General features: G+C 44.5%; 1 protein-coding gene across 32 annotated transcripts; it reads right to left on the bottom strand.

Annotated features, from left to right (window-relative positions):
- Nucleotides 1–584: 584 nt before the first annotated feature.
- PCBP2 (poly(rC) binding protein 2) lies at nt 585–25787 on the bottom strand. 32 transcript variants are annotated; one of them, XM_083427737.1, is made up of 15 exons: nt 25381–25705; nt 22922–23059; nt 22433–22456; nt 22306–22338; nt 21649–21765; nt 19682–19813; nt 17823–17951; nt 16914–16988; nt 15038–15124; nt 14180–14221; nt 12958–13030; nt 12550–12588; nt 11444–11499; nt 8704–8873; nt 585–996 (listed from the first exon to the last, which is right to left on the bottom strand). In XM_083427737.1, the coding sequence occupies exons 2-15, from the start codon at nt 22988–22990 to the stop codon at nt 960–962; spliced, it is 1083 nt and encodes a 360-aa protein (XP_083283863.1). In that variant the 5' UTR covers nt 22991–23059; nt 25381–25705; the 3' UTR covers nt 585–959. The 32 variants fall into 32 exon arrangements, with proteins under 32 accessions (XP_083283863.1, XP_083283864.1, XP_083283867.1 ...); XM_083427738.1 differs by having other exon boundaries at nt 11444–11496; XM_083427729.1 differs by lacking the exon at nt 585–996 and adding an exon at nt 3636–5723.

Raw genomic sequence — 25787 nt, 5'->3', positions numbered from 1 at the left:
TCCTGAAATTGTGAGAGGCCTGACCCAGTTACAGGAAAGCATTGCATCATAGAGTCCTGGGGAATTAGAATTTTTTTATTTTACCATAATGAGATTTGACCGTCTCAATTTGCATCCCATATTGAAAATAAAAACCGACTTCAGTGATAGAGGCGTAGCTCAGAGCCTGCCCCAAGCTTCCAAATAAAAGCCTAGGTATTTGGGTGGCTTGAAGAGTTTCAGGCCTCCACAAACACAACTCACTCGGAAGGGAGATTTTGTGAGGAAACTTCCAACATACAGCAGTTACACAAGTTTTCATAGAAGTTTAGTGTCCCGTGAATTAGAGGAGTGGGCTAACACGTTTTGCATATTTTATTTACTCCTCCCTTCCCTCTCCAGTGTGAGAAGGCGGCTTTTAACCCACTTCTCTAGGGGTTTTTAGAGAATGCTAGAAGGCTAGGAGCAGTCACTTCTCAAACCCATAGAGGTCACCAAGGGAGGACCTTTTTTAAGCATTTCCAAGCAAAGCAGCTTACTGAAGCCTTACGGAGTCACAGACGGTTAATAAAGGCCAGCTATAAAAACTCAAGAGCACCACAATATTTTCTATTCACAAGGAAAAAAGCTCCAGTCCATCTTTTTATTTTTTTGAAAAATTTCTGACATTACAGAACTAAACTGAAATGTATTAATTCCACTCTTACATCTCATGACATAACAGAAAAACTTCATGAGCCAAGAAAGGGGGAGAAGCTTATAAACTAAAATATGAATCAGCATTTTAACAGCTGAACAGAGAAAAGGAATTAAAATGCTGCAATTAAAAAAAAAAAATCATGAGTGGATGGGTAAAGCATGTAGAACTGAAAATTTACAAACTAGTTAAAACCTGGAATCGCTGACTGCTCAGAAACTACACAGATGGATCATGGGGATGAACAGCAGAAACGGGTAATGAGTGAGACGGTTGCATTGTCCTAGCTGCTTCCCATTCCACCAGTCTCCGAAGAAAGCCTACAACGAGAACAAAGGTTAAAGGCCTTTTTTAAAAAGTTCTGTTAAGACAAAATCCTACCCAGTCGTACTACAAATATTTTAAACCCCAAATGTCTGATATAATCAAAAGCCAGAACAAAACCCTTTGGTTCCCACATCACTCACAGACCAATGCCCTGCGCAGCCCACACCATGCCAGGCAATATACAAGCAGCTGTAGATCAGCAGTGGGCCGGAAGGCCCCTTTGTCATTTAAGATGCCCAGAAGGAATATATTATCCTCAAAGTATGTGCGGCTGCAGTAAATTTTAGATGGTCCTAAATGTTCAGTGGCTCCTGAATGTTGCTTTCCTGCTGGGCCAGGCAGTCACCAGAACTCCTCTCACTCAGAGCTTTGTTAGGAGTAGGCACACCATAGTGGCCTCTGTTGCTGCTAGCATGCAACCTGTAGCTCAGTTTGCCTTGTGTGTCTGTCTTGTTCTTGAAGGAAGCAACCAAAACGTATGTAATGGCTAGGCAATTAAGTTCCATGGTTAGCAGGCAAGGAAAGAATTAACCAGAGTCAGGTCATTAAAAATGCACGCCAGAAATGGTTCGATTTATGAATCAGACAACTTTTACAGTTGCCTGATGCTTAAAGCCCAAAGCCACTGTTATTTTATTCAGCCTATGAAGTTTTACCATATTCTAAGCCACGTCACTCTGATCAGATGAGTTCACTGCTCACAAGGCTTTAAATAAGCAGTGCTTAAGAGGACCTACATTTGCTTCAGCAATCAATTTGCTACTCCAGCATTAACACAAAGGCACATTTTTGTCCATTGCTGATGGGAGGATGGGCAGGGGGAGGGGACTGCATAAATCCCCAATACACAAGGTTCTTTAAAGGAAGGCTTCCACTAGCACCCCTTCCCACATTTGGACTGTTGTAAGCTGACCCCACAAGGGCCTACAGAAACCAACGTTCAATAACATTCAAGGCCCAACTACAATTTAACCAATTCAACCGATCTATGAACTTGAGATCTTATCCAAGAGGTGGAGCCAAGCTATGCGAAACTTACCTTTTATGTTCCAAGGCAAACTAGCTGCCCTTTCTATAGGTTCTCCTAGCTCTGCAAGGTGTGTGCATCCACAAGCAGCTCCTCCACTGCTGGGAGAATATTTAAGATGATCCAACCCCAGGGGTGCAGCCAAACTGTGCAGGTCTTTCTCAAAGGATTGTGCCACTATCAGTGTGAAAGACCCTCATGATCAGACCCTGCCCATGTGGCCGGATCATTTAAATATTCTTCTGCTTCTTTTAGAATGTGAAGCCCCAAAGAGCTGAAACTGACAGTCCAATGGGCAGGGTAGAACCATTCAAGGGTGCAATAAGAATAGCTTATGATGGGAAACGTTTGTGCAGTTTGTTGTGCTGCAGTTTGGCTTGTGCTGCAGTTTGGCTTGTTCTTCTAGAACTGGGAAGGGAGTCTGCAGGATGCCCCATCTCACCACCCCACACATATCCTCAAAGTGTAGTTTTGCAAAAACTGCAGATATGCATGAGCAAAGACGATTTCCTCAAATTAAGAGAAAAGGTGTGGTACTCTATTCCCCATGAACCAGCATTTGTATTGTCTAGCTTTTAGCAGCATGACCAGAGTGATATAGATTCTCTGACCCCTTGCCTGTAAAAAACAGGGGGAAGGGGGTTTGTTAAGTGGAGTTGGAAGAAAACAACCTTTCCTCCATGCCAATTATGCCCATTTCAGGGCAGAGAAGCATGTGTGCTGTGTTAAGCCTACGGTCAACATCTCTCAACTAGATAAGGTAACCAAACCTTTGCTGTTGGCCCTAACTGTGAAGGGGTATCTTGGGGTAAGGGCATAAATTCTGCCAATCTGGGAGAAATTTACGTAAGGTTCTTTTAGAATGACAATTTTACTGGGAGCACTAGAAAGCGAACACATAAAGCCCAACATTGTGTCTGCAAATAGTGTTTACTTGACATGTCTTGAAGCAAGATACTAGCAAATCAAATTATAACAGAAGATTTCTGCTGCAAGAAATGGACAAGTCATGAACCTATGGATGAGGCTACAAAAGTAATCAGGTTGACACAGAGAGCAGCTTGTTTCAGAGGCTCACTGAATGAGTCTCTGCTGGAGATCAACTTATTTGCATTTCTCTGAAAGGGCTCCAAACCTTGGAAGCAGATCTGCTCTGCATTATCGCCCAGCAACCACTTGCACATGGGAGTGAAAATTTACGGAAGGCAAGGGCAAGATTCTAAAAGATGTCAAGAGTGGACACACCATTCATAGGATTCTTGGGGAACCAGTTCAGTAATATATGCTTAGTGTACCTCTGCTATAATAAAATTTGACAGTGGAACACCTTTTGCCTACCTCAACATAGAGCTAATAGAAATTAAAGGTTATTAAAGGCCCACATGGATGCCAGCTGGATAGAAAAGGGGAACATGAACGAAGCTCTGATCTCAATTTCCCATCACTTGGGGCTCCATATCGTCAACACCATTGGCTAGTGGTAGTGCTGCATGAACAAATAGCTTTCGGACAACACATAACCAGACTTGCTAGTCGAGAACAAATTAAAGCCCATTAAGTCAGCCTCTACAGAACACTATAAAACAAGACGGCCAGCCCAAAAACTTGGTTAAGAGTGGACAATTTTTACTTTATGTGGTTACACTACAGAGCAGAACAGTTTTTTTAAAAAAAGTTACAATTGTGAAAGTCAAACTGCAGAAACAAAGTACTAAAAAAGACTTCTGCTACTCAAGGAAAAAGGGTTTGACAGAACTGCATTAAGTCAGCCAGTTGATGGCCTCCCCGTCCCCTATGATAGGATAAGGCCAGGCCCTCCCAGCTCCCTGGATGCAAAGAGTTAACTAGTGCAGCCCCAGAATCAAGCCATCAGTCATCATTTCAAACTTGTTCTAGTAACTTTCTTTTAATACAAAGGATAACACAAGATTCTTAGCAGTTCCAGCTGTCACCGTTTCTTATTCAATGTTGCCTGAATTTTTATGTTTTTGGAAAGTCTAAGAGAGCTCAAAAAAAGGAAGTGTCCGTAGTGTTCATGTGACAACCCCAGGCTAAAGATCAAGTGAATTTAGGTGCAGACAGAAAGAATGAGCACGTACTATGCTCAACACAAGAGCATGTCATCCCGCTGCATTATCTGTTTTGTCTGCCCAGTTTTCCCACACGGCTTTTAAATAGCCTTTAGTGGAGGAAACAGGCAGCTGCTGGCCTCAAAAGCCCAAGTTGAAAGACCAGAGCAAGTGAAGCCAACTGCCCAGCCTCTACAGATTATCACCTCTCAATACAGAATACATGCACCAGGGAGGAAACATCCATTCAGATGGCCTGTATTGCCATCAGGAGACAGGGGCTTCTAAGACCGCATCTCTAGGTGTCTGAAATATCCACCTCTAAGGACTAAGTATCAGAAAGCTGAACAGGTTTCAAGTGCTATTTTAGAAGATGCCATAAAGGAAAGCAACACCTGCAGCATTGTCACAGCTGTTCATTACAGTGTGTATGTCGCTCCAGGTTCTCTCTCTCTCTTAAGTGGCTAATAAAAGTCTTGGGTGTGGAGAAAGATGGGTATCAGAATCTCCCAAGCTTTTTAAAGGTCTGCTGCAGTTTTTTTACGTGGGAAGGGTGTGCACACAAAAAATATTACTTTTTCTACTGAGCAGGTGAGTTGTGTACACTGGCAAGTGGCAGTTTGTACAAGAGCAGGAATAGTATTCAGGGTCTGAACTCGCCCCCAGCACCATTACAGCTCACACCCTCACAATTGTGTATTAGGTATCAGAGCCTCCATTGGGAAGTTTATATACTTAATAATGGTGTTAGTGCAGTGCAGTAGTGTAGATAATTTTCAAAAAAAAAGAGTTTAGCCTGGGGGTGCAATGTCAGATTCAACCGGCTTGCGGTCAGAGTTCGGTCCCAATTCAGGCACATCTGTGCATGTTCTCACCATGACAGCTTTATTACAAAGGACAGACATTGAGACAGGTTTGGCCAAAGTAGCCTCTTTGCACAGCTTAAACCAAGGAATTGCAAGTGAGTTATCTTGTTAACGGACCCTAGCATTCCCTGCCCACCCAGCTCCCTCCCCACCCACCTTATTCCATGTAACAATGCAAACAAAACTACTAAAGCAACAAGCTACAAGCTACATAATCAAGATCACTACTGGACTCAAACTGATTAATACACTTGCTCAATTGTCTTTGACCTAGTGGAGGTTGCCAGCAAAAAGAAACTCCATCCTAAAGGAATCACAAAGCTCACTTTTCTTTTGAAGTTTTTAAAAAAGCTCTTCCAAGTCTCCTCTATGGGATCCCCATGGCTGAAAAGCAATCTGCTGTTCCTCTAAGGCCACAAGCAGACACTCAGTAAGGAGAGAATCTCTGTTTTTCCGTTTTCAGTTTGTTAGTAACACATGGCACAGCTGAGGTGGTGGAGGCACCCTTAGCAGCAGACACAACATTTAGAGCCAGGAGAGGGACGGGTTTCATGCCAAGCAGACTGGAGACACAGGGGGCGGTCGGAAGAGGGTTGGGGAGGCTGGAGGGTGCGTCGGAGACCCCCGCTGTCGCAAGCGAGGGGGTGGTGGTGGAGGAGGAAGAAGAAGAAGGGGTGGAGGGTTGAGAGAGGTTGATGCTGAGGTGGTCGGGGATCGTGACGGAGGCTGCCTGGGAGGAGGGTTTAGCGCTTTCTAAACTGTAACAGAGGAAAAAAGGAACAAAAATACGGGTGGGTGGATGGGAACACCACACAAAAAGCACAGGACACAAACAGCTTAAATAGCATGAAACTAATCTGGGAAGCTTTGGAAACAGCATAGCCAGAAGAGAGGTGGGATGGGAGAGAATGCTGACTGCAAGGGAATCTCAACATTCCCTTAGGTGTACCATGGTGCACTAATAACTCCCCCACCCCACCCTCAAAACAAAACAAAAACCCCAGCCTACACAACAGTTCCAATCCCAATCCCATTATGAATAACAGCCCCAGGTTTTGATTTCCTCAATTCCAGAAGCAGAAACTTGGTTGCTTCAATACTGAACTACAACACACATTTTGTTGAAGCTGCAGAGAACTGCCACTAAACCTAATGTAGCTGAAATCCTATCTGTTCCTGACAATATCTTGCAACACACCATTCTCCCTCCCTCCCTCCCTTGCCCATGCAGCTGTCCCTTCAGATTTAATGCAGGCAATCTGTAGCTCCTGCCAGGATTCAAAACATGCATTTAGGTAGCAAACGAATTCTAACAGTGCATTGTGTTCCACTCCAAGGTTGCCGTAATTATCAGGGAAGTCTTAATGAACAAACCCTTTGTGCAACTGTCAGAGGTTTTAACACAATCCAGTTTTCTACACCCTTACAGTCAATAAACAGCAGGGGAGGCTATTCCTCATCTAGCCAGAGGATAATTTTTGTTTTAAAAAATGGTTCAAAAAATGAATAAAACAAGCCAAACACCCAAGGGAAGGCTTTATTTGTGTTAGAATAAGGAAGAGCTTGCAGATGGTAGGCACATCTCTTTTTTCAGATACAACATTGTGGTTCTCAGTTAGGTTTTCCTGCATACTGAACTACAGCAAGTGGAAATATAGGCTGCTTCTAAAGAAAAGAGCCATGTGTTTATTTGAATAGCAATTTCAGGAGCAATCTTCCACAATTTCATTTGTTCATGGGATTAAGCTTCAACAGAGCACTTGAGGAGCTCCACTGAAAATTGGCAAAAGAATTCTTGGAATGCCCGGAACACTGAGATAGTTGGAAACAGTTATGACCACTGTTCTTAAATGAGTTTCTGAACTGAATGAATTTTAACCAATGTTACACCAGTAACATGCAGCCCAGTAAGAGCTGAACACAAGCAGCAGTATCATCAGTATCATCAAAATGACCCACACTCTATCCCCATCTTGGGACCTATATGCTCCAGAATCTGGTGTTTGAAATGACTGGTCCTCCTAGCTTCAACCAGCCTTGACAACCTGGGATTCTTGCAAAATACATTTAGCAGTTCACATCAAGTAGACGGGATTTGAAGGACAATTGGTCAGCATGACAGAATGTGAAACTCTAAGGATGGCTGTTTATATAGCAGTTCCCTTCCCCTCAATATTTTATACTGTAACTTTGCAAGCAAACTCTTTTTACCTGTTTTATGTACAGCATTTAGGCTTTTAGACACTATAAAAATACCCTAAGCCCTTAAGGAGTTCAGAATGGAGGAGTACCTATTAGCAATCTCTCTTACACACATTTTTTTTCCAAGTGTCATCTAGCCGCTTACATAGCAGTCTTCTTTTTTGCAGGCCATAATATATCAACCAATGTATATCTAACGGGTTGCAGCTTGCCACCACAATGCAAAAATACTGTGTCTGTGCACCTCCAAGAAGGAATTCTCAACTGCAGAAACTGGCTATCTGTAAGCAGCGAGTCACTGAATGCTGCACAGAACTTCAAATTTGGTGGCAGAAACTTCCTAGTTTCTGACTGGTACAGCTGGGGAACTAACCTGAAATCAACTATTTCCTGAGCATCCCCAATGGCCACTTCTTTGAAAATTGAGGTGCTCTCAAGGAAAATGTAGCAGGGTTGCTTTAAAAATCATAGCAGATACATATTTGGGAGAGCACCTACTTGTACAGATGTTGTGTTTTGCTATTAGCCAAGGGGTCATCTAATCCAGCCCCCTGTCATGCATTAACTCATTAGTGGGCAGTTTATAGAGAGCTGAAAGCTCACAGGCAAGCCTAACTTTGCTACATTACAGAAGGAAGGCATTGGAGCCAGAAGCTAACCCATAGATTCTAATCATTGACCTGTCATTCTGCAATGAACACTTTAGCTACGTTGGAAAGAGAGGGAAGAAATCTAGGACATGAAATGCCAGCTGCTCATGCCTGGGTTTTTAATTATTGAAGTCAATGCTCTCCATTAAGCTGATGCTTTCACTTTTGCCTTATGAGATCATCTGATCTGCTCAAAAGCTGCAGAGGGCCTCTTGCCAAGTAGGCTTTTTAAGGACAGGGCCCAAGGAGCAGCCACTGTTTGCTGCAGAGAACTGCTGCAGCCCGTAGCTGAGGGTTTTGCTGCTAGCAAGAGTACTCAGGGAGAAAGGGAGCTGCTGCAGCCTTTGCAGTGCAGAAAGCTCCACCCCTGGGGCAGTCCCAATTCTTCCCTTTCCTCTATTAACTACAGTAAACTGGGCTGCATAGCTTCCAGGTCTCAAAAAAGGCACCAGCTGTTTCTGGTTTTTTTAAAGGAACAGTTAAGCACCTTATTTTTGTACAGGCTCAGCTTAGCAGCAAGACTCCAATTTAGTCTACCTTGTTGTAGACACAGGACTTTCAAGAAGCAATATTGGTTGGCTCTGTCACAAACCAGAAGTATTCTAGTAAAAAGCCTAAGCGCTGTCAAGGAATGAGTGTTGCATATCCCATTTATTTCTATTCTCCTTCCTCCATACCACCTACTAGAAGGTCAATGGAGAGGTCTGGTGCACAGGCTGCTTTTGCACCAGGGAAGTGGGAAGAAAAAAGGTGGTTTTGTTCTATTTCAGCTCAGAGAAACAGCCTTTTTTAAAATGTTGCCCTGATTTTAGTCAGCTTTCACGTTCCCCAGTTCTGCCAACTCATACATGCATTACCAAGCAGCATGCCATTTGAATAGACTTACCTGACATTAATTAGATATTGAGCCAGGCTAATGCTGGCTGCAGATCCAGTTATGGTAACCTGCCTGTCAGTAGATCCTTCCACTGGATTGGCAATTTTGATCTGCGCCCCAGACATCTGGCGAATCTCATTGATCTTGGCGCCTTGACGCCCAATGATGCATCCAATCAGCTGAGAAATGAAAGTTGATAATGGTCAAAATGGAGCTTAGGATTCCAAAATAATCATTTTGTCCTGCTATTCTCTTTTCAGGTCAAGTACAGGCCTAACCTCTGGGAAGCTAGTTAAATTCCAACTCATTATCTGATTAGCATATGCCTACTACTGTGCTTTCACTATCAGGTAAACATTTGTTAACTCAAGAATGATACTTCCGGTTATTTCCAAAGAAACATAGTATCTGTGTGCCAATCTATGCAAGAGTCATTTGTACTGATGAACTATTCAGACAACTCTTTATATATTATCTCATATTGCAGACACTATGCTCACATGATTGTTCTCTGTGAACCTCAAGATTTCCACACATTAGACTCTGAATGAAAGGCACATTGAAAGGCTTCTACTGTAATTGTTCTTTCTCTATCCTTGATGCAGCTGTACTGAAAACATGTGAGCATACTGAAAACAAGCTTTTCACCACTAAGACACCCTGGATACTATTATTTGTGGCCAATCTGAATTTGTCAGTCCGCTTGCTCTGGAAAAGGCGAAAACACTCATTTTAGATGAAATCTGAGAGACCATCCAAAATCATGACTGCAGACCAAGAAAAGAATCATCCGTCTGGTCAAGTTCCCTTTAGGAAACATTTTATCTCCACAGTACCTAAAAATGTGGAGGGGAATCGAACTTAAAACTCTAATAAAAATTCAGTTGCCTGTCTAAGATCAATTTTGTCTTGACTTCTCCAACTTTTGTTTGTTATAGGAACAACTTGTGAAAGTCCCTTTTCTGGATCTGAAGTTCACCTATTAAGACTGTTCCTTATAGCAGTGTTCCCCAGTCCGTGGATCAATCGGCACCGGGCCGCCCGAAGAACTTCAAATCATTTCACTGTGGCAGGCGGCCAAGGCGCAGAGCATTGCGCCCTCTCAAGCCCGCCCATTGTGTGACAATAGCGAATGAAAATTCACTACTGTTACACTGATGCTCCTCCTGGCCAATCAGGGAGCGGGTCCTCCCGCTTCCTGATTGGCCGAAAGGCAAACCTCACGCCATTGGCCGAGGAGGAGGCGCCACGGGAGGACTGAGGACTCGAGGTCGGAGACGTGGGGACTGAAGAGAAGCTGCCGTGATGTAAGTGCACAGAGGGGGGGACTCAGCTCAAAACAAGCGGGCCACGGAAAAATTATCAAACATTTACCGGTCCGTGGCGATAAAAAGGTTGGGGAGCACTGCCCTATAGCATTCTTTTTTCTTTACTAGAATCCCCAGTCATCCACAAATACCTAAATTTTAGAAGTCAAATCTATTCTCAGGATCTCTTTAAAGTCTTAATTACAAGTACATATCTCCTTCCATATGAACCTACTCGGACCCAGACATCCTCCGGAGGCCCTTCTTCATGTGTCTCCTCCAAGAGATCCAGAGGGTGGCAACAAAGAACACGCCTTTTCTGCAGTGGCTCCGTTTGGGGAATGCTTCCCCAGAGGTTTGGCTGGTGCCTTCATTATACACATCAAACACATTATACGCATTTGGGCACCAGGTGAAAACACTCCTCCTTCCCTTGTGGGAGGAAGGATTATTGATTAGCTTTGTTCTTATTTTTTATTATGTATTTTGTGTTTTTTATACTGTAATTTTATGTGGTGAACCACCCTGAAATCTACAGGTATAGGGTGGCTTACAAATTTAACAAATATATAAAATGCACTTTTGTTAAAATGGAAGTCTCTTTTTAGAGAAAGTGAAATCTTACATGCTTCACAACACTCCCAGCAGTCGCTAGACTACCAGACTACCTTCTGCTCTACAGACTGCCGTAACAATATTACCCAGAGAAGAGAACCTAATACCTTGTTTGTAAACAAAGCTTGGTGGTATAACCACCCATAAAGTAAATCTGTGCAAACAGAGCACAAATTCACTAAGGTCCAAATTGGCACTCGGGCCTTTTCTTGGGCTACTTCTGTGGTGGCCTGAAGTAACCCCGTGAAACTGCCTGCAAAAATCTAACAGACCATTGTATTGTCTCAATTGTTCTCATCTGCGATGCTCTCCCAAGAGCACAGAGAGGCCCATGCACTGCTGCCAGCTGCATCAGATTTGGTTGCACCCAGTTTTCTATGTATTTGTATGCTCAAGATTTCACCACACAAGAATCCACATGGCGCCCTGTGATGGGCTCCACATCCTGCATCCCTCCACCTGTTTCAATTAACCTGTGCAACTGCAATGAGGAAGTACAAAAGTTCTCTCTCATTTCAGGTTACAGTCAGGAATCTTAACCCAAGAGCTTCCTTCAAAACAGAAGAGGCAGTAGCCTGGGTGTACCCATTATGGTATTACAGTCCAATTGCCTTTTCCTTGCCATCTGTAGCAGTGCTGTGAACTCTGCTTTGTCCCTCCACGTGGAGGGCAGCTGTCCAGAGCGTAGGACAGGAACAGCGCTGTAACTCCCTGCCGCAGGACTCTTGGAAGCAGCGCCGGAGCCTAGGCCCATCTGAAAAGTTGCAGCTCTGTCCCATCTGCAAGCCACCATTTCCTAGAATTCTGCATCTCTGAAAAATACTTACATCATTTGGAATGGTGAGTTCATGAGAAGTAGTTTGAGCTGATGCATCCAAACCTGCTGAGACACAAAAGAGATCGAGACCAGTTTAATGAAAGGCCCTGCAAGGGGGGGCGGGCACTGAACAGAGGCCAGACCGGTCAGGCTAGCATTTGCGGCAGGAAAAACTGCTAACCTGAAGAGTTTCTCAAACAGGAGAAGAGCGAGATGCAAGATGTTAAATCCAAGCCCCTCTTCCTAAGCACCAGGGTTAAAATCAATTGATAGGTTTCACCTAACGAGCCCCGTCAGCACAAGCCATGCACGAGGGATTCCCCTTGAGCAATGGGGCTTCTCCCCCCTCATCTGCATATACCCCTGAAATTGGCCAGAGGGGTGGGAATAACCCCCAGAGCAATGCATGGGGAGAGGGGAGATCATTCTGTCTTAAAAGTTGCAATGATTGCTCTGCTGCGATATACGCCACAGCACAATAGTAAACTCTACCCTCTGGCTATAAGGCAAGCACCAACAGAATGGTTTTTATTCGGCCAGGGTAGGGGGTGAAGTAGTGACTCTGTTCAAATAAAGAAAGAACAAATGAGCCAGGATGACCTTTCTACAGAGTCCTACAAAGCTGCAGCAAAGACAGACCCCCAAACAAACATGCATTCTCATCTTCCCATTTGTGCCTTATAGTTGTATGTCACTGTTCTTCTTGCTTCAAAAACATCGCAAGAAGTGGAGGAGCACATTTGCATTGACCAAAATGGAGAAAGGGTAATGCCACAAAAAGCATGGTCCAACCTTTAGTTTTATTGGTCCAGTGTAGCTGTTTATAGAAACACTCGTGGTTGACCTACCACCTTCACAAGCAAACGAACTGGTTACTAAATGAGAAATAAGACACTTCATTCATTCTATTATGCCCTGCTCTCCAACAGTTTCCAGCTAGATTTCTTCGCAAGAGAAGGGAGGTTTAATAAGCCTGGCCTTTGCACCTAACACTACTTTGCAGTTCCTTTGTACTATATGGGTTAGCAGAATTTGCTGCCTGGGAAAGAATCTCCCACCAGTATTAACACACAATAGAGTTAACTACAGGTTTGTTTGTTTGTTTTCAGTCATTACCCCAATAGCCTTTCACATCTGGAGAGCTGGATTCAACGCCTGTCAAGATACAAGGGACAGTAAGTGTGATGGTCCTAGCTGAAGCCCTATCAGGCTTTCAGCCACAAGACAAACTATTACACAATTTGGCACTAGTGTCAGGATCGCAGCAGCTGGAAGGCAAGAGGTAACTGGCAAAGCTGTTGAAAGGGTGAGGGAAGGAAAGCAACATGAAGACTCTACCTAATAGAAATCTGATCTCATTTCAGGGCAGCGAAATCCACCCTCACCCCAACATGGTTACCTGTGGATTTTTTAATATATATATAAGTAAAATAATGGCGCTTAAGCCAAGCATCTGAACTAAAGGCCAAGTGAAGAAAGACTCTTGGACTGGTAGCTTGTACAAGAAAGGAGGAGTTTTCATACCACTGAATCCAGTGTTGCCATGAGACATTGGAAAGTGTGACTGTTGCATTGCCAACTGGTGCAGCTTGGTCAGCTAGAAAGGAAGAGAGAAAGACGGATGTTAGGAAATTTGGAGGCTTACTTGCTTAGCATACAATTTAAAGGAAAACAGACACTGCAAGCTGAGCATGAGGTGCTGCCCCTTGGGGCAGGAGTTTGGGAGAGGGAAAACTGGGTTAAGGTGCAAGCGCTTCCCTGAGCAGAGATGGGTGCAGACAGAAGGAAAGCACCATGGGGCGTGAGGCCAACACCCATCTCAAGAGTCCCCTGGCTCAACAGAAGGCATCTGCAGTGAATTGTGACGAACACTAGGAGACAAGCACGAACAGGCAAAGTAACACAGAGGCTGGTTTGCAGTGGTGCTTGGGACTACACCATGCAGGACTCTGTCAAGCATTTGGAGGGGAGAGGTATATCATGAGGAGTGACCAGAATGGAGTCAGATGCTCTCCCCAGTATTAAACAGTGCAGTTTTCTAGCTCTCTCCCCTACACCTACTTACCCCAGCCCCACCCTTGCCTGTTCTAAACATGCTATGAGCAGAGATCAAATCCCTATGTATCTTTCACTGAGAAGCTGCAAGTGCTGCATCTAGCTCAAATACCAGAAGGTTTGGGTAAAGAAGGAAAAACATCCTTTTACATCAAGCAAAGATAGCTAATGGCTTTATTAGAAGAAAGCGTGCCAAGGAAAGGCACCCCAAGCAAAAGCCCCACCACCTCCTAGCCACACCTGCACAGTGACTAGACATGATGCAGAGTATCATGTTTGGAGACAAAAGCAAAGCAGAAGTCTGAGGCCAGCCTCTCCTCCACCACCACGGTGAAGTGCACTACACCAAGATGCCCTATGCCCTGTACCAAGAACCACAATGACAGTATACCATGGAGTTTTGTTTTGTTTGTTTGGGGGGCTTTACATCAAATTGGGAGGGAAGAGGGGAACTGAAACTTGGAAAAGTGTACCAAGCTTTGCTGTGCAAGTGTGTCACAGGCCGGCAGAAAAAGGACAGATTAAGATTGGCTACACAAAGAAGTGCTGAACAAAATTTGAGGATCGTTTTTGGTCAGATTTCAGCTTCAAATCAAAACAGACTTCTAAAGCTGCTTGTTGAGAAAGCATGGAGAAATTTTGAAGGGAGAAGTGGGGTGATTTCAAGACAAGAAGTGTAAACAAAACTTACATCTGGCTGTGGAATGGCATACTGTCCTTGAATGGTATAGGCCTACAAAAAGGAGGAAAACAGTCCTATTAAAAACCATTGGACAGCCACCCAGTGACAGACAGATTTCAACTAGCCAGGAAGCCAGAGAGCTGAGGGGGGAGAATTGTTGGTGGGGAGCCTGAAGGCAGGCAGTTCTCTTAAGGGGGCTGCTTGAATTTGATAGTGTGCGTAGTGTGAGAAGGGAAACTGGTCCCCACCACAAAAAGGATTATAGTATTAGCAGCTGGTTGTTGGTGAAGATTTGTTGTGTAGTGGAGGATTGGACAGTGCTACAAGCCCTCCTGCCCTAGGCATACTCCAAACCAGACCTCCTATGCCTCCAACTGCTTTTAAAGCTAAGAGGAACCAGCTGGGTGTTCATCCCCGCCCCACTAAGTCACCCCATCAATCCACACGCCTAGGAACCTGCAGTGGACAATCTACAGTCAGGTGCTGGATGGCAGAAATGCATCTGGAAGAATAGGGAGAGAGAAGCAGCCAAACATGATGGTTCTGGGGATTGCCCTACTGAAGTGACCCAGCAAGGCACTCACTGCATGGGGACTTGCTTAACACTAAGTGAGGCTTTGAGGGCACAAGTCTCTCACCTGCAGGCCAGGGGCGGGGGGGAGTGCAGCCCAGGTTGGAATTGACGAAGCAGTTACCACCTGCAGGGCTGACTACTGGCCTGCCAGGTAGTGTTTGGTGGCCTTAATCCAGTTCCCAATGAACAGGAGTTCACAGCACAAGCCGCCACCACCAGTCTTGCCACCCTTGTTGGCAGTCTCAAAGAGGCCAAGGATTGAATGGGCCATGGAGACTGAACTCCCCTCTCACCTCTTGAGGTGGTCCCTCCAGGTCAGAGTTGAGGCACATTGATGGGGCGGTGTGGGGGTAGCTTGCACTGCCGCTGCTGTACCTGTCCTGTGGATAAATAGAGGACTTCAGTCTCCAGGGCTGTCAATCCAAAACCTTTCGCCAACACCAAAGTCATATAAAACTTACTCTGATCAAGGGCTAACCTGTACTAAAGACAGACGCTGGCTTACTCCAACTCATGTCACATCAGTAGCACCAGACAATGCGAAATTTCCCAACTGCCGGCACCTTCAGGGGCAGGGGGGCCTGCACAGGCAAAAGGAGTCTTGCTCTCTAAAGGCATAACAGGGCTAACCTGCCACAAGACCAACCTCAGGATGCAAGTGAGGTTCTGCCACTATATCTTCAGTAACCTCCCATGTGCCTTTCCACTGCCAATTAACTGCCTAGCAAGCTGTCAAGAGCCTCTGGGAGGGTAGGTAATATGAATGGGGCAGGAAAGAAAAGGGAAGGGATTGAGGCAAGAACAAGAGCACGACAGCACCTTTCCCCCAGCAAGAGGTATCAGCCAGATAGCCCAATATAAGTGGCATGTGAATGTATAAGCACTGGGTGAACTACAGCCAGCCCTGTCCAGGTGCTGCCTCTAAATTTCTATTACTGACTGAAACTATCCATTAACACTCTGCTCTGCCATTTTTCACTTTCACAGCCAGCATTTACAGCAATTATACCCCACCCGTTAGCCAAAAAGGCTCTTAGACAGGCTTGCAAATATTTGCTTAGTTAACCCCACCAAACTCACTTTGAAGCTTCTGCACTGTTGGTATAGCCTTCTTTAAAAAAAAAAAATACAGGTGGGCATTGAGGCACTGTGCTCAAAAGCAGTCCAATGACAAAGTCCCCAGAGTGTTCCGACTCCACTCCACATACTTATGCAGAAGTCTTTTCTGGGCATGAAGTTCTGAGAGGCTTTAGCTTCTCAAACCCTCCTGCCTCAACCTCACGTGAGATCTATCTGCCTAAAACAGTTGCAAGTATCTGCAAGTCCAGCTACAACTTTAAAATGCCTTGTAGGATCTATCTGAACTCGCACAGCCCACTCAAGCACACGTTTCAATGAAATCCATGGTAACGGTAACAGGATTCCAGCAAGCTGAGAGACTGAAGTCCCATCCTGCAATGGCCGCAACAATGCACTGTTTTACCAAAAATTTAACACATCTGTATCCAACCTTTCTGTGTACTGGAAGCAATTACATAATAGCACTGGGAAGCGAGTCAGATCCAGTATTATTTGGCATCTCTTTAATGTGTCCTCCCCAAATTTTAGTTAACAATCAGCATTTAAATCATCCTTAAGTCATAACCATCTAGTAAAAGGAAGTAATTCCAGAATGTTCTGAATTTTGGATTCAGTATCATAGGATTATCAGCCATATCTCCACCTCACATTCCCAATCCTCTAGGTTCCAGTTCTCCCAACACCTGTCCTTCTTGTTATTCAGCCCCTGCTGCTTTAGAACAACTGTTCAGAATAATTCAAAGCCTACTGCAATCAGCCACTAATTTGAACACAGTCTTAAATTGAAGGCCAGAAAAAATTGTGGGCTGACTTGTGGTCTTACGTCTGAAGCAAATTTCAAATTCCAGCTAACTCCCCCAACCCACACTGCTGACTACGATTCCCAAAGGACCTCAGAGCCTGTTGAACATTTGAAAGCAGCCTCCAAAGAACAAAACCAAAGCAGCAGAGGTAGCACTATGCTGGCCAGATGGGCAGCACAGGTGATAAAGCATGCAGAGTGGTTTGATGTGTGCTGGCAGTGTTGAAGCTTGGTAGGCTACTATATTATTGCCCCCAACCCATGCCCAACAAGAGGAATGTCCTTACCTGACCGCCTGCAAAGATGACAGGAGAACTGGATGGCTTGGGTCGGTAGGGGATGGTGACACCCTTTGGGGGAGACTAGATTATAAAAGAGTAAGAGGAAAAACATGGTTAATTATAGAGACTCTGGTTAAGCATCTGTCACAGAGCTATATGGGTCAGTTTATTAGCTGTCTGAACTGATGAGCTACCCACTTCACAGTCTTCCTCATTTGATTGGCACTGCTGTGGAGGCAGTAGTGTCATCAAAATCCGAGACACAAAGCATTGATTTCGATTTCTTCACAATTTCCTCACATCTGTGGTTCTAGACATGCAAGGCAGGCTTCGCCGAGGTGTCAAGTGGGCAGAAGGTCAAGCCACTACAACAAAAGGAGGGGCATGCACAAGACCGCTTTGCAGGGTCTCGGGTTGAATCAGACTGCAGTTATTTGTTACATCAAGTAATCACCAATCTGACCTTTTTGTGAGCTGCTCACATTAGATCAAGGATTGATACCTCCAAGTGCACCTTCAGTTGTACTGCAGGTGTTGCTTTCAGGCAGCCTAAACTGCTTTTATACTGACTTGGCTCTGATGGTTCTCTTCCAGGAAATACTGTGGACATGAACCCACTAAGAACCAATGGTTTCTTTGAAAATATCCAGTGACCTTCGCATCACTTAAAACCAAAACTACACCACTACTAGGGAGAGGCAGCTGTCAGTGTAAGAATTCTGTAGCAACTGTTCCAAATCTAGAAAGCAGCTGGCCACAATCCAGTGACAATGCTCCTTTTGCCCTTCTGCTTGTCTCAAAAGCTTTTAGCAACAATCCCTCTGTAGCCTCTCTCGTTTATTTGTGCATTGTGTGTGCATTTACTCATTTTAATCTTGCATCTTAAATAAATCAGGCCACTGCACCATTACTCACCTCCAGCATGACCACACAGATCTGTTTGACGCACTCAATGATGGACTGTGGAATCCCGGCAATGGTGATCGCTCTCTCAGTTGAGTTGGGCAACATGTCTCCAGCCACCTGGACCTGTGCCCCCGTGCTCTTAAGATTAAAAATACCAAGTCAGGTTTCCAGCCTCATGTTTAGTGGCCTCACAGAAGGACACAATCAAATAGCAATAACTTAGCTTCTTCTCCAAAGTGATTTAGAACTAGTCATGAGAAGTTAGTGCATGGCTACATTACAGAAATCACAAGATCTGTTCCAGCATACTATCCAGTGTTCTTAACAAGCCCCTCAAGTCCAGCTTTCATGAGGACAAATTTATTGCTCTCAAAGCTGCATAAATAAACTAGGAGGCAAATACAAGGTTTTGCAGGCACCATTGTTACTGAAGACTGGACTTATCAGACAGGATCATTCAATCCTGTATGACAGCCACAGGGAAAGAATCCCACAAGTCCTATCACTACAGTACTTACTTTCTTGGGGGAAAGATAGTAGTAGTTAAAGGCAAATTTTGCATTTAGGAACAAGGGGCTTTAGATAAAGGGAAGATATAGGAATGGAATAAATCTGAAAAGAAAGCCCATGGGGGGAATTATTCAGGAGAAGAGAGAGGCATGCACCCTTGGTTGAGGCAGGAAATGAACTAATGGAAGGGCTTCAAGACGGAAAGCCAACCAAAAATAACTTTCTTCTTTCCTCTTAAGCGGAGGAGGATGGGAACAGAGAAAGCAAACTCCATAATGGATACAATCCTAATCAAATGGAAAGGTTAGTGTAGGTTTGTGAGACCAGGGCCAAACATTAGGAGACAATAGTTCACCTATGTTTAACACTTTGCCACAGCAGCAATGTTGAACTGGCAATTGGTATCTGTAGGCCTGCAGCTGACGTTAAGTAGGAGTGCTTGCCAACATGGCATTCTGCCCAGAGTACGTAGTCAAGACAATTGAAACCAACTGCAAATGGATAGCTAAAAGGAAATCTCTATTTCTAGGCTAGCTCAATTTTAAAGTGGTGCAAGAGGCAGAAATGGGCAATAAAAATCAGAATTCATTATATTCCACCCTAAACACTCATGGATGGGCTGAAGCACATAATGAAAATGTAGCCTTCTCCTATGCTTTGGAGAGTAACTTATATTTTTGAGGATTCAGTTATGTAAAGTTTTAACCTGGCCTATACCACTTAATATGCCATGTAGACATATTTATTGTTCTGAAATGTTTCAACCCATGAACCCATTTGTTTTTAAAATGAGGGTTTTCAATCAAATAGAACTAAGGTCTCTCCCAAGACTCAAATTGAGAGAAATATTACACACCCAAGATACATGGAGGAAAAGCTCTAAATGGGCCCCCAAAGGTGAATATTAATAGTTATTCTATGCTGATTAATAGTTATTCTATGTCTTCGCATTCATAGCACCAATGGATTTAATTTGGAAAGGGGGATGGAAAGAGACTGATTAGCTAGGTAATGTGGTCAATACAAATCCCAGATGCCAGCCTTGCATATAACTCAACTTCTTTAAAGGTCTTAGTCTGCCGCTTATCTGGCAATAAATTGACCCTGGAGATAAAGGACGGGAGACCAAAAGGGGAACACAAACTTACAAAAAGCACCTGACTCCACTGCGCTTGGCTCCAGCCGCTCTTCGTCTCAGTTTCATGAGCACTAAATATAAGCGGCTGTATTAAGCAGGATGACGCAGAGTCTATGTGTGGCATTCAACCTCAATACATTTGGCACAGGGCGGGGTCATGGTGAAGGGGAACGAGTAGCATTTTGTAACACACGCAAACTTCACAAGTCTAAGTACACACCTCTCTTATCTCCTTGATCTTGCAGCCTCCTTTTCCAATGAGAGAGCCACATTGGCTGGCAGGTACCACAAGTCTCAGAGTGACGGGGGGCCTGCTAGAAGCCGTGCTGTTGGTCATTGAGCTGCTGATGTCCTGAAAGCACAAGTTAACAAACTTCAACGATCAAAATTTCAAATGGAGGTTGAAATTTCAAAATGAAGATGCCCAAGATACCAAAAACGTGAGGTTCCGGCAATGCATACACTTTATAGAGGACCAAAGAGTCCAAGTATTTGTATTATAGTCCATCAATTTGTTATCTATGCAGCACTTATGTTTATAGCAGGGTTCACAACATACTGCCTGCAAATGCACATGTGCCGACAGTAGCCTTCCCTGCTGCTCACTAGGTCCCCTCCCCCCATTGAAATTAGGCTTGAAAGAAGTATTTTATTGCAGTCTATAGAATAGATCATAATGTGTGCTTGGTTGTGATGGGTATACAGTGCCCACAACAGTTTATCTGGTTCTCATAATAGTCACAGCCAGAAGCTGTATTGATAAAAATTTTAAAATGTGGCTAAACTGCTTAATTCACCTTGTTCTTCCACAATATCCTGATGACTCAATTTTCCTGCACCATAAACTCCTTGATGGAGTATGAGTAGAATGCAAAAAGCATGCTCATTAATTGTTAATAAGCCACCTTGGGAGCATGAACTGGAACATGTACAATTTTCTTAAGCTTAGTTATATTCTTAATAAGGAGATATACTTTATGGTGCCCTTGGGCTAGCTAATTAACTCCCCCATGTACTTTTCCAGAGATTTCTCTTATAGCATGAACCATGAATATAGTGGGTGTCTAGAAGCAAGCTCCTATCCAGCAAAAATCCACAGAGTAGATACTCTCTGCATCCCAGTGGCTGTCCATCATTCTACACTGTAAGAAAGTGAAAAAATCGCTGCAGCCAAATGTCAACTCTAAACTGGTTCAGTAGAGCCAAGCCTGCACAACATTCATGAAGGCCTGGCACTCAAGAAACAAAAACCCTCTGTTAGTGCCAGAGCTTATATTCAGTATCTTTCATACATTGGCTATGATGTAAGCCTTACAAACAGCACAGCCTAAGCATCTAAACTCAATAGCTGCAACAGCTATTCTGTTAAGCAAGCTGCAAATCTCCATGCCAGGAGCAATAAGACACCATCTTTCACAAGTCAAGGACAGAAGCTCAAACCTTGTGGGGGAGGTAGGGAAGCAAAAAGTGTTCTCGGGTTACTGACATTCTGCTAATGCTCAAGCACTGAATTTCAAAAGTTTAAAGAGGCACAGCTTACCACAAATCATACAGCTGCGGTTAAGTGAACAGGCATTTTGCTTTAAGAGATATCACTAGAGAAGTACCTTCCCATCTTGTTAGACTTATTTTAGCTTGCCAGAAAGTCAATCTTATGCTTCAAACTTTGTTTATTCCTATAGTGTTCTAATGAAACAGCAGGGCGAATGAACTTTGCAAAAAATATAAGATCCTAAGTAAATGATGACTTCAACAAGCTACTAATTTGAAAGGCAACTGAAAACCAATTGCAATTTGGAACATTGTACCAGTCCAAATTTGGCAGTAAACTTGTAACTGAGCAACATAAAAAGTGAACTAGTTTGCCGAACTTGGAGAAATGCTTTAAGATATGAAGTACAGCCATTCCATTGCTATACTACCAAATATCAAGATTAATCCCCATGCGCCAAAATTTTCTACTCAAAGGAGTCCTAGAGTCCACTGTGTAGAATTGAAATTCCATGTTCCCACAAAATGTGGTGTATGAGTAAATAAAGCCCATTTGTATTTCTCATTGTTTGCAGTAAAGATGGTAACCACATTCAATACTGCCAGAAACGATGGGTCCGTATCATCACCTCCAACACAACAGCAGATGGAACACACATTATTCAACCCATAAAAGGGGGGGGGGGTGTCACATACCTCTTCCAGTTTGTCAATGATCATAGCAAATGCTTTGAAAATTGCATTAGTGGGTCCAGCAAGAGTGATAATCCGTTCTGGGCAGTTCCCTTCTGAGATGTTAATGCGAGCACCACTCTAAAAGGGGGGGAGGGGAACGGAGTTATAGAATCAGAGTTGGAGGGGACCCCAAGAGCCACTCAGCCCAACCCTCTGCAAGGCAGGTCAAAGGAGACGCCCCTTTCTAACTCTGTCTCTTCCTCCCACCACCGTTTGATTTTCTAGCAAGACAGCCATTCTGTGCACACTTATTTTGGAATTGAGGCTCAATCAATTTATTGTGATTTACTCCAAATAAATATCCAAAGGATAAGGCTGCAGGTTTTAGTGCATTAGGCAGATCAGAAGTACCTAGTAGAGATACTGCCAAACTGATAAACACAGCTTTCAGAAGTTGAGATACAAATAGCTACCACTCCTTCCCATCAAGACTGGTTGGGTTTTTTGGAAAGTCATAAATTGCTATGTTCAAGTAGATATTGGGGATGAATAACGTCTTTTCTTTCAAACTGACTGCTATCGCCTCAGTAAACTGTTTCTACCAGGTGAGGAGCCCCTTATTGCCATATTTAACTTTCCCTTGATTTGTTTTCACTGCTCTTATCCCCAAGAACCTACCTCTTCACGCATCTTCTTTACAGATTCTCCTTTCTACACACAAACACACAGAAAAAAGAGAAACTGGTTATTAGTGTCACTAATCTGAATTAAGGAAAGAATATAATAATTACACTGGACCACTCACCTTCCCAATGATGCTTCCAACCTCCTGAAACAGCAAACATAAGAAATATGTAGTTCTCAATCATTCTGACAGTCCAATATAAGCCCACCCTTCAGTGTATAGACAATATTCGGCTTATACCCACCCTCTACGTACAAACAAGCCTTCATCTGCATAACTAACAGTGCAAATTTGGACATTTAAAAGTTGAATGTAGCATCCCTACTAGATGGTGCTCAGGGCAGCTTTATATTTGATTGAATAAAATATTGTAAATCTCTAATTAAATATATTTTAAGGAGGCAGCTTGGTTGTTTTTCCAAGACACACCCAACCAACGTATTACAATATTATATTCTCCACTGGGGTTAACTGAGCGCTCTACTACAAAGAACATGGTACGCCAAGAGCAAACTGATGTTTTAATTTGATCAGACAACTGGGTTTTCCAAGGCATTTACTGTGACCTAGTTTCAGTCTGACGCAACCAAGATGAGGAAAAGCAAGTACCTTCCCATGCATAAGTAGGCGAATAGTAAGTGTGACATTTAAACCTCCTTCGATAACACCAGTGTCCATCTTGAGCTGTATTCAGTTAAGTCAGGCTTGAAAGTGGTCAAATCTTTGGTCGCTGGAAGGAAAATCAACCTATAAAATAAAAAGATTATCTTGTACTGTCGCCACACAAGAATTAACTCATTAATACTGTTTTCTGGCAGTATCTGAACACTTTGGTGTCCTGTATTTGTTCTTTTTTCCATACTGTACAGGCCTCAGCATTACATGTATCTTGCATTAGATTTAATCTGAGGAATAGGCCCAGTTGACTGTCACTGACAAGTTGTCAAAGCCACAGATTTGCATGTGCTTACTGTCACTAATCAGTTGATGCGCAGAAGTTTACACCTCCTATGTGTTTATTCACAAACTGGTCAGGTAGTACTTAGTAGCCAAATGTGTTAATGCCCATTGGAGACTCCTGGTTAAAGACGATCCCCTGAACGCTCATGGCACAGAATAGACATATCCCCTTGAACAACTTGACCTCCTCCTTCCTTTGCTAGAAGGAGAGATAGAGATCAATTGTCACTTTCAGTTTCCAGTTCCATTGCTCAGCAAACTACAAATAGCTTCAGCAGAAGCACTTCTCAGTCACTTTCACAGCTTCATCTGCACTATTTTTATTTTTTTTCAAAATCCGTCTATTTTGACAAGATGTATGCCTGCTGCTGAACTTCATGGTTCTTTTCGTCAACTATAAGTAACAAGAACCCCATTACCCATGCCACGAAACTTAACTTTAACCATGTAAAGTAACAGCTTTTAAGCATGAGCAGAGTGTTTTTTCCATACTACTGAACAGTGACAGGAAGTCACCTTTTAAGTAGGCTTAGGGGTAATTGACTCATTAGAGAACATGATGTCATTTTCAAAGCAAGTGAAAGTCATATATATATATATATATAAGTCATTCTTTCATATATATGAAGAGAAAAAATAACAGCAAGCAACTTCCAAGCTGAAATCTTTTTTCTTCTAAAAGAACTATAAATCAGATAATCAAATAATTCTTAACACTAGTCTAAGATCAAAAAGCAAAAATCCAAATAAAAGACTTAACTCTTAAAAGTTACCACTAGTTTGCTGCTTCTGCAACATTGCACAAGTTGGTACCTATCTTTTAACAATGTAAACACTGAATTCTTATTTATCTCAACTAATCCATTTAACTTCCAATATTCAGGAAATTTATTTACAGGGATTACTACCTACAATAACACCTTGAGCCATGTCATCGATTTTAAGTCAAAATGTATGGAAAGGAAGGTTGTCAACCCTAAACTGATTTCGGTTTTATAAAGAAGCCACATAGGCCAATCCTCCAACCACGGGAAGCCTAAAGTTGCAATTTTTCTTTAAGTTACCACCGGCCAGTGAAGTTCCTATTTACAGTATTTTACCTTCCCCAAGGTCTCAAACCACCTCCCACTCTAACGAGCAATTATAAACTTGCAGATCTGCACCTTGCACAACCTAAGTTTGGAGTCAAACCTATTTCGAGGGTGAGGGGAACGAGTATATTAAACAGATCTCACATCCTCATACTAAAACTACTTTTTTATTTTAAAAAAAATCTCCTTCCACCGGGCAGTTTAATAGAAACAGGGCTCTATTTTAATTTTTATACTTCTATTATTAAAGCTCCGCTACAAAGTTCTCACAATGACTTTCCGCCAGTGGAGAAGAGCTGCCTAAAAAAGAATCGGAGGGAGAAAAAAAAATAAGAAGGGGGCGCTGTATAGCTGGCGGGACGCGTTTTGAAATAACACGACGCAACTGTCCTGTTTTCTCTTCCCCACCCCTCCCGCTCCCCGCCCGCTCCAGCCATGAGATCCGCCCGCCCGCTGCTGCCGCCGCCGCCGCCGCCGGCCTTGCGCTTGGGCCCGCGAGCCAGGCCTCCCTCCATTCTCTTACTCACAGCCGGCCGCCTTAGCGTCAACCTCCTCCTCCTCCCCCCCCCCGCTCAAAGAGAAATCCCCGCCCCCTCCTCCTCCCCCCGCCATCACTCTCCCTCGCGCGCAAGAGGCCTGGGCCCACATCCCGCTCGATGTGACGCAGCAAGAGCGCCCCCCCAACTACATACATACACACGCACGCAGGCACCCAGTCCACTGCGGCCCCCCCCCCAGCCGCGTTCCACGCGGGGCCCGCTCCTCCCCGAGACGCAAATGGCAGCAACAGCGCCACCCCTCCCCCCACCCACCGACTCCAGGCGCTTCACACGCACTCGGGTGGGACCCGGCCGCAGTAGGCCGCAAGCGCATCCTCGGGCTCGCGTAGCGACCCGGCCCGGCTCGAGGCGCAGGGTTGGCGGAAGAGCGCAGCTACTCGAGGCCGGGGATTCGGAAAGGGGGGGAGGAGGGGGGGGAAAGACGAGGACTTTCCGAGGGGCGGTGGGAAGCCCTTACCTGGCGGGGTGGCTAGGCCCGGCCGCTCACGCGTTCGTTCGCTCCCTCGCTGGGGCGGGGAAGGGGACGGGACGGGGGGGAGCGGGAGGAGGGAGGGCGGGTGGTGCGCGGGTCTCCGGGGCGGGCGGAGGGAGCGGGACGGGGGGAGGGGAGGAGGAGAGAGCCGGGGCGGGCGGGCGGGATGGCGGCGGCGGGAGGAGGGCAAGGGCAGCGGGAAGGGGCTGCGGCAGCTGCTCTTGCGGCGGCGGCCTCGGCGGGTCTGGGAGGGGGAGCTGGAGAGCGGGGCGATTTCAACCCCGCCTTGACCCGGAAACGATAAGAGCCCTCCCCTCTCCTCCCCCGCGCAGACCTCTTCCGCGCTGGAACGACAGAGACGCCCCGGCCAGCGCGTCTTTTCCCCAGCGGAC

This window comes from Podarcis tiliguerta, assembly GCF_965153285.1.
Source record: "Podarcis tiliguerta genome assembly, chromosome: 2".
In the NCBI taxonomy this organism is placed as follows: Eukaryota; Metazoa; Chordata; class Lepidosauria; order Squamata; family Lacertidae; genus Podarcis; species Podarcis tiliguerta.
The sequence above is the reverse complement of the archived record's forward strand: the minus strand, read 5'-3'. Positions and strand labels throughout refer to the sequence as shown.